Here is a 16486-nt window from a genome sequence, read left to right as displayed (position 1 = left end):
GGATGAATTCTTGTAGATCATATGTGGTCATTATTTTTGTTTTCTTTGTGTTAAAGATTAAGCCTACCTTGCCACATTCCTCCTTAATTTTCTTCAGTAATTGTTCCAGGTACTTGTTGATTTCTACTAATAGTATTGTGTCGTCTGCATATCTTAGATTATTAATCTTCCTTCCTCTTATCTTCACTCCTCCTGCCTCTGAGTCCAGGCCCACTCTGCGTACAATATTTTCTGCATACAAGCTGAATAAAGAGGGTGGTAGTATTCAGCCTTGCCTGACTTCCTTGCCAATTAGGAGCAATTGTTTCTCTTTATTCTATTCCAAAAGAAACCTCTTATCCTGAGTATAGGTTATGCATCAAGATGATCAGATGTTGTGGGACACTCATTCCTCTATTTTATCTGGGTTTTTTAATTATTTATTTATTTCATTTGTATGCTGCCTTTCTACTAGAGGGACCCAAGGTGGCTCACAGATTAAAAACTTTTTTAAAAAAATACAATACAAGTTGAAACAATTAAAAACAGTATAAAATCACATGAAATATACAAAAGCTAAAAGCATGATTAAACACACCTACTCCATAAAAACCAGCCTGATACGATTATATAACAAATGGCTGCTTAAATAAAAATGTCTTGGCTTGCTGACAAAAAGCAAGCAAGCGAGAGGCCCAGCCTAGCCCCCGGTGGAAGGACATTCAAGAGGGTGGGAGCAACCAACAAGAAAGCTCTCTCCTGTGTCCTCATCAAGCGAGCCTGCAATGGTGGTGGGGCCAAGAAAGCCTTCCCCCAAAGATTTTAGTGTTCTGTCAGGTTCATATGGGGAGATATGGTTCTTCAAATAGTCTGAACCTAAGATGTATAGGGCTTTAGGAGTCATAACCAGCACTTTGAATTGTGCGAGGAAACAAACGGTAGCCAGTGAAGCTGTTTCAGCAAGGGAGTTATATGTTCTCTATAACTGGCCCTAGTCAGCATTCTGGCTGTGGCGTTTTGCACCCACAGAAGTTTCCAAACAGTTTCCAAAGGCAGCCCCACGTGGAGTGTGTTACAATAGTCCAAATGGGATGTAATCAAAGCAATTGTCACTATAGCCAGATCTGGCATCTCAAGAAACATGCAAGCCATAGCTTTCTGTATGCAGTCAAAGCACAAATCCACACCTCCCAGCATTTCACAGATTCTCATGTCTCTCTCTAGCCTCACTTCTTTGTTCACTACTTGGGATGTATATGAAAGGCAAGGCTGAAGAGACACTGAGGATCTGACAGACGAATGAGCAGGAGCGCCACAGCCACTGCTTCAAAGGCAGGAGTAGGTGGCTGGTGGCAAAAAGATTTCGGGTTTTGAAGATTTCCAGATTTCATATTTCCAGATTAGAGATGGTCAACCTGTATATCATTTAGATTCACAAAAATTGTATCTGGCACTTACATCTTAATTCCAATTTCCAGAAAATATAAATTTCAAAGTAAAATTACAACAACACAAAACTCTACATACTCTATTAATAAATCTTTTGATTAAAATATATGAGGCAAAGTAGACTTAGCCAGGTCAGGAATATGCTGTTCCAAATGCTGTGTAAACATAAAGCTAAATGGCAACTGTTCTTCCAAAGAATTTACTGTTTGAAATGTTAGAAACATTAAGCCAGCTATAAGTGGAAAACTGACAGTATCTTTTTTTTCAGTATTCAGGTGGCATAAATAAAAGTCTTAAAACTCTTTTCTTCATGCAGCCACTGTGTTGGAAACCATTCTATCTGCCAGTTAAATTGCCCGGCAACCTACTGTACCAGCAAAAAGCACCTACATGTCCAGAATCAACATGCTACAGCTGCACTCAATTGAGCCACAAAACAAGTTCAAGAGGATGGAAAATGTGATATGCTACACCACAGCTGAATGGCTGGGACAATGAACAAAGAATAATGGGCAATAGCTGTTCTTTGTGGGAGAAAGCAATGAAGAATGACACATATTCTCCTACAAAACATGCATAATGAAAGAAACAAACTCATACAACATTTGAATATCCAAAATGAGCAAATCTGTGCTTCATTAAGGGTAGATGTCAAGTAAAAACATATTGTCTGTTCCATAAAACAAGAGCTGCAGGCTCATTTCTTGGCCATCCTTGCCTGAGATGCACAATTCAAATTTTTAATCCAGAGTTTGTGTCAAGCATGTTTTAGCATCAAGCACAGTGAACAACAGACATGAGTACATATTATGAGTACACTCATAAACCCAGTTTGAAACTATAGTTCTAAGTGGGGTTTTGGTGATGGTTCTGGGTCAATCATAATTAAAGCTGATTTACACATAATGCAAATACAGCTGTTCCTCCATATTTGCTAGGGTTAGGGGAACAAGACCCCCGTGAATATGGAAAAACCGCAAATAACAAAAACACCATGTTTTTCCCTGAGAGGACACCTCTCTAGGAATCTCTAGGTCCTCCAGTGGAACTCTGTGGTCAATGTCCAACATACACTGACCATAGAATGGCACTGGAGTAGCTACAAATGGTCTTTCAGTGCAACTTTTAGTTAAAGTTGACCACAGAGTTGCATTGGAGGACCTAGACAGTCCTAGAGAGAACATATTAATGAAATCCGTGAATAATCAAATCCGCAAATATCAAAGCCGCAAATATGGAGGGATGACTGTACTAGAAAATCATGGAAATAGGAGGAAAACACATAGGGAAACACGGAGCAGGAGGGTCCAAATTAAGTCCGCAATCTACAGTATTCTAGACATTATTAGGAAACCGGGGACACATCCCCAGCTATAAAAGATACTCTTTATCTTGTTATTTTGTTTGAAATGCATTTCACTTGAACCACATTTTCCTAGTTTACGGAAGTCTCCTGTTGAGCAGGTTATATAAGAAAAGGTCATAGCTTGTACTTGTTCCAGCAAACTGGGGCTTCTTGGAGAGGCATCATTACTTCTCAAATGTACCAGAATGAAGTAAGTTAAAAGAGTTTAGAACAAAGGCAACCAATTGGTAAAGCTAAACAAATGCTACACAGCTTTAACACTTCTTCTGACTGTGTAAAGTAGGATTCCAAGTTAAGCTAAAGAAGAAAACATGATTCAGGGCAAATCAGAAGATTAAAAGCACAACAATCAAAAGCAAATTTCACTAAATTCAATGTAGATTATTCAAAGAAAGAATGAATGAGACAGCAGTCCTTAAAACTGAAACAAATGGTATGTTGCAACAACACATCAAAAAGTTCAAAGAAAGCCAACAACAGGGGATAAAATAATTCATCCCTTTATTCTGCCAGGAAGACACTGGAAACCTTTAATTAGCATCAGGCACGTCTCTTTTATTTTTTTTCCCGACATTGTTCTGAATTTATTCTCTTGTAATGCTGAACTTATGTTCCAAGTGATCATATGACAAACAACCTCGGAATGCTACTAAAAAAATTCATTGATATTTTTGCTGTGTTATTTTCCTGGAAACACATCAGCAAACACATCCTCTCACTTTTTTGGTATGCATTTCTCTTCAAGAACATGTTAATTTGGACTTCCAAAAGCATGATCTTCCAGTTAACATGCCAATCTTTGTATTTTAAGATAACAAAAACAAACTCATTATGAAAAATTACTCAATTCCAAAATAGCAACAATTAGTTTAATTTTAACAAACAAAGGAATTTGGGCATTTAAGCAGTAAAAACAAATAAAGCACTATCCAATAAAGAACACTGCAGAATCTCAACACATTTATAAATACATATTTTGGAAACAATACCATACATAGGGTTTTTTTTTCTAGCAAGTAAAAACATCCTACAGTTTTATAAATAAGAACAAAAGTGTTATTAACTATTTGGAAACAAACAGCAAAACTATAGAACAATGGGATAAATCATAACCTAGTTCAGAAAAACATTGTAAAAAGGTCTTTGGTTGCCTGTTGATTAAAACTGACAAGACAGTTTGTTATTGCTTGGAAAAGTGTGTTAAGCCATATTTGAGAGGACAGACAAAATAAGATCTTCATATTCCAAATTAAAAAAAAAATACTGATAAAAATAGTAACACTAATCACATCTGTTAAAAATTAAAGTGAATTCAGAAAATAATTGTCTCATGAGGTCTGATTCAGTTAGCACTGGCATTGCTCAACACAACTCTGTGTTCAGTGCTCCCTCTGCCCCTTATGCATGAACATAGGACAAAGGAAGCCTGAGCACTTTTGCCAGCAGAAGTGAGAGCAAAAGATCCACTTTTTCCACATTATTGCTGCCTTTTTTCTGCCATATCTTACCTTTTCCTTCCTGCTAGTGCCACTGCCATCACCACCACCATCTATTGTCAGTGTTTCTGCCTGTCCTCTGTTTTTTACAGCAACATCAGCTACTCTGGAATATTTTAGAGTAATTTAGAGGAATATAATAGACTAAGAAAAGTAGAAACAGATAAAGAGGAGATGTGGCAGCTTAATCTGCAAATGGTTGAGCTGACTGTCCACAGGAGAAAGCCCTCATATCCCTACTTGAGGCAGGGACGTAGCCAGGATTTTAGGAAGGGGGGGGGTCCAGACTAAGTGCCACCATTATAATGGGGCTTGGGCACAGCAGCACACACCATTCATTTTTCTAAGGGGGGGGGGGGGGCCAGCCCCCAAGACCCCCCCCCCCCCCGGCTACGTCCTTGCTTGAGGGCATAATTTGGGCTGGATTAGAATGAGAGGGACAGTTGAATGAGGATAAGTAAGGGCAGAATAGACACTGCAGACAAGAAATCAAAAGGCTAGGAATGGGAGGAGCAGCTATGAAAGAACTACATAAGATTGTAAAGTGTAAAGATAGACAACTCAGCACTAAAGTTAGAATACTCCACGATATTGTATTCCCTGTCATCATGTACGGATGTTAGAGCTGCACAGTGAAAAACGTGGGTAAGAAGAAAATCAGCTCATCAGAGATGTGGTGATGGAGAAGAATGCTAAGGATACAGTGGACAAGCAAAAAGATAAACAAATGGATCCTTGTACAGATCAAGCCTGAAATCTCCTGGAAACCAAGATGATCAAACTGAGGCTGTCTTATTTTGGCCACATCATAAGAAGGCATGACTCATTAGAAAAGACAATAATGCTAGGAAAAGTAGAAGATAGCAGAGAGGAAGAACTGCATGCCAGTTGGATAGATTCAATCAGAGTAATCACGGGCCTAAATTTGCAGGACATAAGCAGAACAACTGGAGGACAAAGGATCTTGGAGATGTCTCATCCCCAGGGTAGCCATGAGTCAGGAGCTGATTTCAGGTCAGTTAACAACAGCAACGTGTAAGAGCAGTATAAATTAAAACCGGTGCAAAACTCACCCTCCACTTTTACAAATCCATATGTTCTTCAAAGAAGAAGGGAAAGCTTTCTGTTTTTATTTGTGGACAGCTTTATTACAAAGTGTTCGTCTGTAGTTTTCCAATCCAGATGCACTGCATGGATTCCATGTGAAGTTATTAAACACTGATCAAGTCCTATGACCATTCCCATAAGTGCTGTTGGGTTGACCAGAGGTTTGCTTCAGCTCTCACATCCGTACATTGGTATGAACTGGTTCAAGTTGGGGCTTCTTCTTTTTTAGTTTAAAAAGCAATAGAAAGCTACCTGCTCAAACTAAGCTTAGCTGTAAATTCTAAAACTCCATTTCCCTGTTGAACTTTGTTCACTCTCCTGTTCTGGGAGATCTACCTATTTAATTAGAGCTGAATTTGATTCATGTAAGAAGCAAGGACTAAAAAGAATTTAGTCAACTTTGACATAGCAAATATTACTAGGTCAGGCTGATGGGAAGAACTGACTAGTATAAGAATTTTCTTGCTAATTGTAACCTATTAATTTTGTATTGAGGTAAACATTTTAATCAGAATGCCCTTTGATCTCTTTTAGCTCACTAAAGCCTAACAGACAGTTTGGTACATCCTTGGGGCCATATAAATCCAAAAATAATGAGCTGTTTTTGTGGCCCTTGGCTTCTCCAAACTGTCTCCAACTACATTTTTTTCTAGAAAAGAGAGGGTGAATTTCCTCTCCTGGAAGTCTCCAGGAGAAGCAATTCATCTTTTAAACAAATTGCTAAAACTGCCCTGCACAGTTTCAAACTGAAGCAAACCTCTGGTCATTTCCAAGATTTTGGAGACATTTTTTGCAATCCACACAGTCGTTGCAGGATCCCAAGGATAGAAAACTGGCTGTTAGACAAGTCACAGTTGCTCACTTCTGATTAATACAGTGGACCCTTAGTATCTGCTGTAATTTGGTTGCAGACCCCCTGTGGATACCCAAATCCATAGTTGCTCAAATCCCATTATATACAATGGGGTAATAAAATGGTGCCCCATATATAAAATGGCAAAATCAAATTTTGTTTTTTGGATTTTAATATCTATCTATCTATCTATCTATCTATCTATCTATCTATCTATCTATCTATCTTAAAGCCATAGATGGCAGAATCCATGGATGCAGGACTCGTGGATATGGAGGGCTGACTGTATTAGATTGGTAACTGATTGAATAGATTTGAAACTAGCTTTAAAACTAGTTAAAGCACTGGTTCATTCCTTTTTAATTAAATACTTTGAAATTACATGCTGTCTATTTCCTCCATTACGAACTTAGGAAAGAGATTAATGCAAGAATCTTAAAGTTGGAAGGGGCCAAAAGGACTATGTAGTCCAATGCCCTGCCATGCAAGAATACACAACTACAGCACTTCTGAAAGATGTCCATCCAATTATAAGTCCTCTACCCCACAAGGCAGTCTTTTCTACTATCAAATAATTCTTACAATAAATATGTTCTTCCTAGTGTTTAAATGAAATCTCTTGTAATTTGAATCAACTGGTTCGTGTTCTAGTCTCTACAGAAGTGAAAACAAGTTTGCTCTATCTTCAACATGAGATCCTTTTAGCTATTTAAAGATGGCTATCATGTCGCCCCTGAGTAATCTCTTTTCCAAGCTAAACATACCCCCCAAAACAATTTAGAATTCATTTTGAAAGTCTAGCCTTATAATAACATTCAAGCATAGAAAGAAGCTATTCTTTAACACCATTTTAATAAAGGGAATATTCCAGTGGAGACTGGTATATAGAGTGGGCCCTTCCCTTATGCAGGGGATCTGTCAGCCCCCCCCCCCGGCGTAAGGGGAATTCCGCATATGCTCGAGCCCCACTAAAAATAATGGGGCTCATGCCTGCATCGCAGTGTGCCCACCATTACCCCTTCCGGGATGCAATGAGGCTTCTTCTGGCGCAGCTTTCAGCATATGCTGAAAGCCACATATGTCACACCTGTGTATCACAGGAGCACTGTATTATAATATAGAGTAGCTGGCAGCAGCTGAAGATGAACTACAGTCACCTCTCTGTTTTAGCGGACTTGGAGTCCACGACCCTCACTCATTCGCAGGTGGCAAACAGAAGGGGACAAAAAGGGGTGTGCACCGCCATTCAAGCCAATGGGGCTTGAATATCGGCAATTTTCTATTGGGGGGGGGGGTCCAGAATAGATCCCCTGCAAAAATGGAGGGGTGACTGTATTTGTAACTTGTTCTAGTTCACACAACTGTACTTGGTCAATATATATTCTACAAAATGAGGTGCAGAATTCTGAAATCAAAAGCAATTTAGCACCTACAGATGTATGTGAGAAGATGCCATTTTTTAAAAAACAGACACATTTTAAAAATTCCTACCTGTTTAAAAAAATGAAGCACAGGAAAATTTTCTAAACCAACCTGCTTCCTACTATGGTTGTTTTATACTTGCAGGGGGCTCCTCTCCCATTAGAAATATATTCAAAAATGTGATACCAGTCACATAGGTTATGAAGTAGTATAGTCCATTTTGTCATTTCAGGATGCTATTATCACAGTTCTACTTCATTCTGATGCATATGGAGATCAGCTACCACACTGCACAAAACAACCTATGTAATCTGAGAGTCACAAGCAGATGCACACACTGAGTATTGCCAAAGATAACTTACAACACGTATGACTTAATATCCATTTACTACTGCAATAGAAATTTGGAAGATAATGGTGATATTAATGAGCTAGTTGGTCTACAGCATTTACTTTTCTCGTGCATGAATCTGCTTTTATTTAAGCCTCGATTCTTTAAGCAACTACTTATCTTTCTTTTTCTTATTATTTTGCTAGCTACTTGTTCAAGATAAGCTTGGACAGAGTTCCAAGCCTAGCCACCTGGTACAGGAGTGTTTGGGATTTGTCATGAAGTTATCCGGATAGACTGTCTGCCAAGTGTTAATGCTAGCCATTTGACCAAGGGAAATGTATCGGCCTCATCCAAGCCACATGCAATCAGTACAAGCATGTGGATACACAAGTCTCGAAACTACCCCTGACAAATGAACCTCTATGGGGACTGACGCCAGTAAAGGTACTGACTACAACCAGTAATCCAGCCACTGTCATTCTTTAAGAGATTCCCAAGAGTAGAAAGAACGTCTGCATTGCAATCTTACTATGTACTATATTAATAAAATTTATACATTTACCTTTTTCTAGGGTGTTCCTTGCCTCTTAAAAAATAACTATTGTCTTCTGGCAAAACAACTACTCTTTCACACCCACAATCAGGATGGAAAGGATCCACTCAGATTGTCTGATGGAATGGTAATTGTCAACAGTAAGAAAACACGTATATACACATATACATTTTAAAAGAACATGTGAAATGACCTGGGAGGATCAAACAAAATCTTCTTCTGCATCCTATCTATTCCAGTGGCTAGCCACAATGTCCAGGCAGAAAACGAAGTGATGGCTACCCCCTGGCTTTCCCAAAAGTCTAACAGTCAGATACTGCCTCTGAATAGGGGAAATTTATTTAACTAAATAGTCATAAATTCAGCATCGATCTTCCATTAATTATGCACTGAGTGAAAAAGTACAGTAAAACTGACTAAACATTTAAATTGCCATCTTTACTGCTGTAGCACATAGAATTGATGTTATGAGAAAACTCTCCAAATCAAGATATCAAACTATCCCTTCCTTGACTACACATAGTCAGATTAAAACAAGCAAGAAATGTGTTAAATCAGATTAAAACAGGCAATTTTAATATAAACATGGGATTATATTCAACTGCTAGTCCTCAAGTAGCATAGACCTCCCTGAATCAGTGGGGTTTGACTTAAGTGTTTACTTGATCAACTGCATCTGCGCAGTTTTTATCTGGCTTAGGGAGGCTGTGTGTTAGCCATAGAGCAGAGGATGCCTGAGGTGGCTAACCTCTGCTCTTTCAATTTGCTGGAGAAGAGTGGGGGGAGGTTATGGATGTGAGGGATGCATGGGCTGGGGAGGGGGGGATAACATCGTTACGAACGGAGCTCCCATTGAGGTAGTGTGGGGCAGGGGGAGGTATGGCGGTGGGAGAAGGGACTTGCGTTCCAGGGGAAGGCGAGATCGATGCATCATATCTATCTCCCCTTCCTGTCCCCCTCCTAACCTAAGGGACCTGAGGGTCACTCCAACCGTGCCACAAACCCTGTCACTGCTCCTGTGCAATGCCAGATCGATTAACAACAAGTCCCACATCCTCCATGATTTGTTGGAGGATCATAACTGCGATCTGGCTTGCATTACCGAGACCTGGCTTGGGCCTGACCTGGCTATGTGGGCTCAGGCCCTGCCTGCTGGGTTCTCGGTGAAGGACCAGCCCAGGTTAGATGGGCGGGGGGGGTGTGGCCTTGATACATAGGAACACCTTGTCCCTCACCAGGAACCACATCCGACAGACGTCCTATATTGAGTGTATTTACCTGACCCCAAAGGCGAGGGACAGTCTAGGGATTCTGTTGGTGTATCGGCCACCCCGTGCGCTAATGGATTCCCTTAACGAGCTGACACAGCTGGTCGCTGAGCTGATGCTGGAGACGCCCAGGCTACTTGTCCTGGGGGACTTCAATATCCCCCTCACGGCCAGCTATGTTCCACCCGGTGCGGCTCGGGAATTCATGGATACCATGGCAGCCATGGGCCTGTCCCAGCTGATTTTGGGTCCTACGCATTTTGCGGGTAATACTCTTGATTTGGTCTTCTGTTCGGATACGGAAAATCCGTGGGCGGAAATAACTAATATTTCTCCCCTGTCATGGACGGATCATTTCCTGGTGGAGGCAAAAATCAAGGTCTCTACCCAGATCCCCCCCGGGGGTGGTGGACCTGTTAGGATGGTCCACCCTCGAAGGCTGATGGAACCCAAAAGGTTCCAGGAAGCTTTAGAGGGGTACATGGTTGGAAGTGACGGCGACTCTGTTGATGCCCTGACTGGTATCTAGAATACCGGTCTCTCTAGGGCTATACACAGTATCGCTCCCAAGCATCCTCTCAGACCCGCCTCCAAGCGTAAGCCCTGGTATACGGAAGATCTCCGGGCAAGGAAGCGGGAACTGCGACGGCTAGAGTGTCGTTGGCGGAAACACCTTCACTTAGACAACAAGGCTCTCCTAGACCAACTGTTAGAGGACTATGGAGAGGCGATACGAGCAGCTAAGAACTCGTTCTATGGTGCTCGTGTCGCGTCCGCGGAGTCGCGTCCAGCAGAGTTGTTCAGGGTGGTCAGGGAGCTGACTCAGCTCCCTCCCACCCTGAACCAGATCCTTGAACCTTCTAAGGCCTGCTGCGACCAATTTAATAACTTCTTCGCAGATAAAACCTCTCGGATAAGCGGAGGTCTTAACGCCGACATTCAAGCAGAACCTAGTGTAGAGGCGTCCAGAGCCTCTGTAGACCTCATTAAACTGGATCGGTTTGAGTTAGTAAGTACCGATGATGTGGACAAGATCCTCGGAAGTGTTCGGAAGACGACCTGCTCTCTTGATCCCTGCCCCTCATGGCTAGTGGCCCAGGGGGGACCGGCAGTAACTTTATTGTTACACCGGATCATTAATACATCCTTGAGGGAAGGGCAATTTCCATCTGATCTAAAATTGGCCATTGTAAAACCTTTATTAAAAAAGCCCTCCCTCGACCCCCTGGTACATAATAATTATCGGCCAGTCTCGCTGCTGCCATTTTTGGGGAAGGTGATCGAGAAGGCGGTTGCAATCCAGCTTCAGGCGGTCTTGGATGAAACGGATTATCTGGACCCATTTCAAACTGGTTTCCGGGCGGGTTACGGGGTTGAGACGGCCATGGTCGCCTTGGTCGATGATCTCCGTCTGGGCATCGACAGGGGAAGCATGTCCCTGTTGGTGCTCTTGGACATCTCAGTCTATGGTATCTTTCGATACCATAGACCATGGTATCCTTCTGGAGCGCCTGGTAGAGGTGGGAATCGGGGGCACTGCGCTCCAGTGGTTCCGGTCCTACCTCTCTGGGAGGTCCCAGATGGTGCAGCTGGGAGACGTGTGCTCCGATGAGAGGGCCCTTAAAACTGGGGTCCCTCAAGGAGCCATTCTGTCTCCCATGCTATTTAACATTTACATGAAACCGCTGGGAGAGATCATCCGGAGACATGGGGCGTGGGGTTATCAGTACGCTGATGACACCCAAATAATTTTCTCTATGTCTCCGACTGATGCAGTGACTGAGAATGGCGTCTCTCCTCTCGTGGCGTGCCTGGAGTCAGTAATGGGCTGGATGAGGGAAAACCGACTCATGCTGAATCCAGAGAAAACGGAGGTACTTGTGATAGGTTCCCCTGGTCCAGGAATGGCAGTAGTTCCACCTGTCCTGAACGGGGTCACGCTCCCTGTGAAGGACTCTGTGCGCAGTCTGGAGGTGCTTCTTGACTCGTCGCTTCACCTGACTGCTCAGGTGAATGCGACGGTCAAGAGCACCTGTTATCAGCTTCGGCTTATTCGCCAGCTGCGCCCATACCTGGCCCAGAGGGACCTTGAAACTGTTGTACATGCTCTAGTAACCTCGAGATTGGATTTCTGCAATGCACTCTACATGGGGCAACCCTTATACCAAACCCGGAAGCTACAAATGGTGCAGAATATGGCAGCCAGGCTGGTCACTGGTATCTCCAGGGCCAGCCATATAACACCGGTGTTGAAAGATCTTCATTGGCTGCCTATTCACTTCCGGGCCCAATATAAGGCGTTGGTAATTACCTATAAAGCCCTAAATGGCTTGGGCCCAGGATACCTGAAGGACCGCCTCTCCCCGTATATTCCGTCCCGCACCCTCAGAACATCTGGGCAGCAATTACTGAAGGTGCCTGGGGCCAGGCTCACCTCCACCACGAGGAGGACATTCTCCATCGCCGCCCCGGCCCTTTGGAATGCGCTGCCCACTGTGCTCCGCTCGGCTACCTCCCTGGCCCAATTCAAAAAGGATCTAAAGACCTTTTTATTCCAGCAAGCATTCCCCGTTTAAATTCCTATGGGCCTCCCTCCTCTCCTGTAGCAAAGAGGATGGGCTAATGGGGCTTTTAGTCTGTTTAATTTTTTGTATAATGTGTATGTGATTTTGATTTTATTGTCATGTATTGTATTGTTTTTATCTATTGCTGTAAGCCGCCCTGATCTTGGGAAGGAGCGGGATACAAATAAAAAGTTTATTTATTTATTTATTTAGATAAATGTTGACTGATTCTGCAAATTGATTAAAAAATTGAACTATCAATTGGATTTGGCAATTATTTTTAACATAGCTATAAAACAGTTTTCTTTTCAATGCTGTTTTCATTATGTTTCCATGTGATTAGGGTGTGTTTTTTAACTATTATATGCCACAGCACAGTGAGTTTCAGAAAAATGTCACAGAAATGCTTCAAATAAATAACTCAGTTACTTTATTTTTTTACCCAGTAGGCAGGACTCAAACAAACAGCTTCATTTATATACCGCTTCATACTGAACTAGCAGTGAATAAGCAGTTTTCAATTGTAAACTAATTGCCCCCAACAATCTAGGTACTCATTTTAGTGAACTTGGAAGGATGCAAGCCTGAGTCAAGCTTGAGCTCTTTTGCTGGTATTGAACTCGCAACCTTTGAGTGAGTGGCTGCAGTACAGGCATTTAACCACTGAGCCACTAGGCCAATGAACCACAGCTACTACGCTTTTCCTAATAATCTTTAGTATACTAGCAGCCTGTGGTCTGGAGATGGACACCGTGCCATTATGAGGTGAGGTCTTCCCCTTGCATGAGGAGGTCACTCCTACTTAGAAAGATCTTTTGGAAACAAAGAAATGAATGTATAATCTACTTTTAAAAACAGTATCAGGTGATATCAGAAACTGGTTTGATTAATGACGCCTGCCTTAAAAATCACTTAAAAGGAAGAAAAAAACATACCATTCTGCAACTGGCTTGGCAATGGCTTCAAAAATTTCTTCTTGTTTTGATTCCTGATCAAAAACTTTCTGAAATCTGCAAATTATAAACAATGGTCAAGTAACATCTTAACACTACTTGATTGTTTTTCTTCTTTTTTCTGTTTGTAACTAAGTCAATGTTTACATCACTGGACTTACATAACCTAGCACAATGTGTTCCCTGTAGTCTTTACCACACTATGCTGTTGTGCTATTGAATTCACAAAAGATGGTAAACACTGCTGCTTTGACAAAATCTGTACAATAAAATCCTCTGATAAAATGATACTGCTTAGAAAAAGCAAAGTGTATTTTACTACTGTCATGGGGATCAGTGTTTCCAAATAGCCCCAAACAGAAACTTGTATAAGCAAACCTAGAATCAAACAGAACACACAAACAGTACAGATTATTTTCAGGTTTTTTCTTTCGAACAAAAAGGAAATTATTATGGAAGTTAATTTAGCAGAGGATTAAATATTCCAAAAAGAACGTTGCTCTATTTTCATCAACAATAAGTAAATAGCTGGCATAGTGTTATACTATTTTAACCCTGCAAGCTTGGTGGAGTTGTTTTGAATGTTGGACTACAACTCTGGAGACCAGGGTGTGATTCTCAGCTTGGTTATGAAACCCACTGGGTGACCTTGGACAAGTCACACTGTCTCAGCCTCAGGGAAAAACAAGGGCAAACTCTGAACAAACCTTGCCCCCCCCCAAAAAAAACCCATAATAGGGTTGCCATAAGTCAGAAATGACCTGAAGGCACACACCAACAACATCAAACATGTATAACAAGCTATATCTCAAATTGATTATAGTAGCCTTTGCTTTAAAAAATACCCCTAGTAGGAGTACATAAAATGGACTGCATATTCTTTTTTAAAAAGCCACATTTCCACTTACTTAAACCTGTAGCTTTCTCGTTTATTATTGACAAATCCATCTGCCAAGTCATGTGGCACAATGATCTCCAAACCAAAGGTTGACGTCTCATCTTCATCCAGTGAATATATCTGCAAAACACATATGGGGCATCTCAAAATGATGGATGTATTAGTGAAATTCTTCCTACTTAGGTATTTAAAAAAAATACATGACAGGTTATCCTTATGCCTTAAAATGTAAGGTCTAAAGACATCTTCCAACAAGATTATTTTTATAATGAGAAAGCATACAAGTAATTCCTGTAATAATAAAATTATGTCAAGAAGGGATTATGCTTGGATCACAGAGTTGTGCCGGAGGACCTAAATGTTTCTAGAGAGGTGTTCTCTCAGGGTAAAAAGACCAGTGCTTTTTTATGTGTGGTTCTTCCACTTTCCTGTGCTGCTGCTAATCCCAGCAATTGTAGAGGGTCCACTATGTCACCTTTATGGAGTCATTCCATCCAGCGTCAAACATAGGACTGGCATTGGCCCGGAACAGCAGACACCTAGGTAAATGGCAACAAAATTTGAATGCTAGTGGCAATACAGCAATGGCCGGGATGTGACTTTATTGCCAAGTGTCAGCTGCAACTGTTGAAAGGCAACTTAAGCAAGGAATGGGTTTTACTGCGATAATTTCCAGAGGAACATCAAGTCACACAGTAAAGACAGTCTTGGGTTTTAAAAATGTTAGCCTTTAAGACAGCAGCACTTCATTCTGGTATAATTTTGCTGGTCTTTTTCAAAAAACTAAGTATTTTTACTTTCCTTACCACAGTTTTCCAAGCTATCTGCCATCATTGGTCCAGTTTACCTGTACTGAATACCTTGCTCTCAGGGTTAAATGAGAATAGACTGCATTGTCATCCTGTGAAAACAAACTCCTTTTTCAACATGTCACCTTTTGGTATAAAGGAGGAAAACTACCTCTAGGCTGGAGTTCAAAGATATAGCTGTGTTAGTCTGTGGAATCAGTACACAGAGAGATCTTGAAGCACCTTTGAGACTCACTGAAAGAAAGAAGCTGGCAGCCTGAGCCTCCCTAGACTTCAGTCTACTTCCTCCTCAGATGCATTTGGTGGAGTGCAATTTTGATGCCACAATGAAGCACAGTTCCCAGGATTCCCTAGCACTGAGCCAGGGCAGTTAAAGCGGTCTCAAACTGGATCATTTCTGCAGTGTAGATGCAGCTTGCTTTGACGGAGAGTCCCTGCATGGCAGAAGGGGGTTGGGATGGATGGCTCTTGCGGTCTCTTCCAACTCGATGGCTCTCTGCCAGAGAGCTCTGGTTCCTTAACAAACTACAACTCCCAGCATTACACAGCATGGAGTCAAGCCAGTTAAAGCGGTGTCAAACTGGATTACTTATGCAGTGCAGATACAGCCTTTAACTGCCCTGGTTCAATGCTGGGGGATGCTGGGAACTGTAGTTTTGTGAGACATTCCGGCTTCTCTGTCAGAGAGAGCTCTGGTGCCACAGTAAACTACAATTCCCAGGATTCCCTAGCGCTGAGCAACCGCGCTCTGCTCAGCCTCCCTTGGCCAGCCTTTTTGGGACACCTACCCCAGGAGGCTGCTTCCTGCCGAGGGGCTTCACTCGAGCAAAGATCTGGATCGTCTGCTTCACCATTTCCAAATACTGTATTAAACTTTATTCGGGCGGCGAGGGGGCCGCTAGGCCCTCCCTAGCAACGGTAACCAAGGAACGCTACCCAGCAGGGCTTGCGCCATAGCGGCGGAGGCGGCGGAGGGCTTTGGGAGACACTGCGCATGCGCATGGGAAGGCCTCTTGCTTGGCCAGTGGAGCCTCTCTCTGTTACCTGAAGCCCCTCCTCAGTACGCTTTGTTTCTCTGGACTTCAACTCCCAGAAGCCCCAGCCAGCTTGGCCAATGGTCAGGAATGCTGGGAGCTGAAGTCCCAAAATCTGAAGGACCAAAGTTTGGGATTCACACTTGACTTCTGCACAACTTTGCCAGAGTATACAGTATTAAATACAATGCGTTTTATTTATAATTAGGCACATATAACATTGAGCTGTTGTTTCATTCTTCCCAAACTTTGGTCTTTCAGGTTTTTGGACATCAGCTCCCAGAATCCCCAGCCAGCTGTGAGCAATTCTGGGAGCTGGAGTCCAAAAACCTGACATCTGCAAACATTTGCCTGGAGTAAGCATTATTAAATTCAGTGTGATTGATTTCTAATTAGGCATG

General features: G+C 42.1%; 1 protein-coding gene across 3 annotated transcripts in view; it reads right to left on the bottom strand.

Annotated features, from left to right (window-relative positions):
* The window catches only part of KIF6 (kinesin family member 6), a 239282-nt gene extending 223278 nt beyond the window's left edge, over positions 1-16004 (bottom strand). For 2 of the 3 annotated variants that reach the window (XM_042444496.1, XM_042444501.1), the window contains exons 1-3: positions 15840-16004; positions 14253-14362; positions 13327-13401 (exon numbers count right to left, since the gene is read on the bottom strand). In XM_042444496.1, coding sequence (XP_042300430.1) covers positions 13327-13401; positions 14253-14362; positions 15840-15905 — 251 coding nt within the window. In that variant the 5' untranslated portion in view covers positions 15906-16004. The remainder of the gene's footprint in view (positions 1-13326; positions 13402-14252; positions 14363-15839) is intronic. The other variant, XM_042444492.1, reaches the window with a different exon arrangement.
* Positions 16005-16486: the final 482 nt, after the last annotated feature.

This window comes from Sceloporus undulatus, chromosome 1 (genome assembly GCF_019175285.1).
Source record: "Sceloporus undulatus isolate JIND9_A2432 ecotype Alabama chromosome 1, SceUnd_v1.1, whole genome shotgun sequence".
NCBI classification, from domain to species: domain Eukaryota; kingdom Metazoa; phylum Chordata; class Lepidosauria; order Squamata; family Phrynosomatidae; genus Sceloporus; species Sceloporus undulatus.
This window is presented reverse-complemented; position numbering and strand designations above follow the sequence as displayed.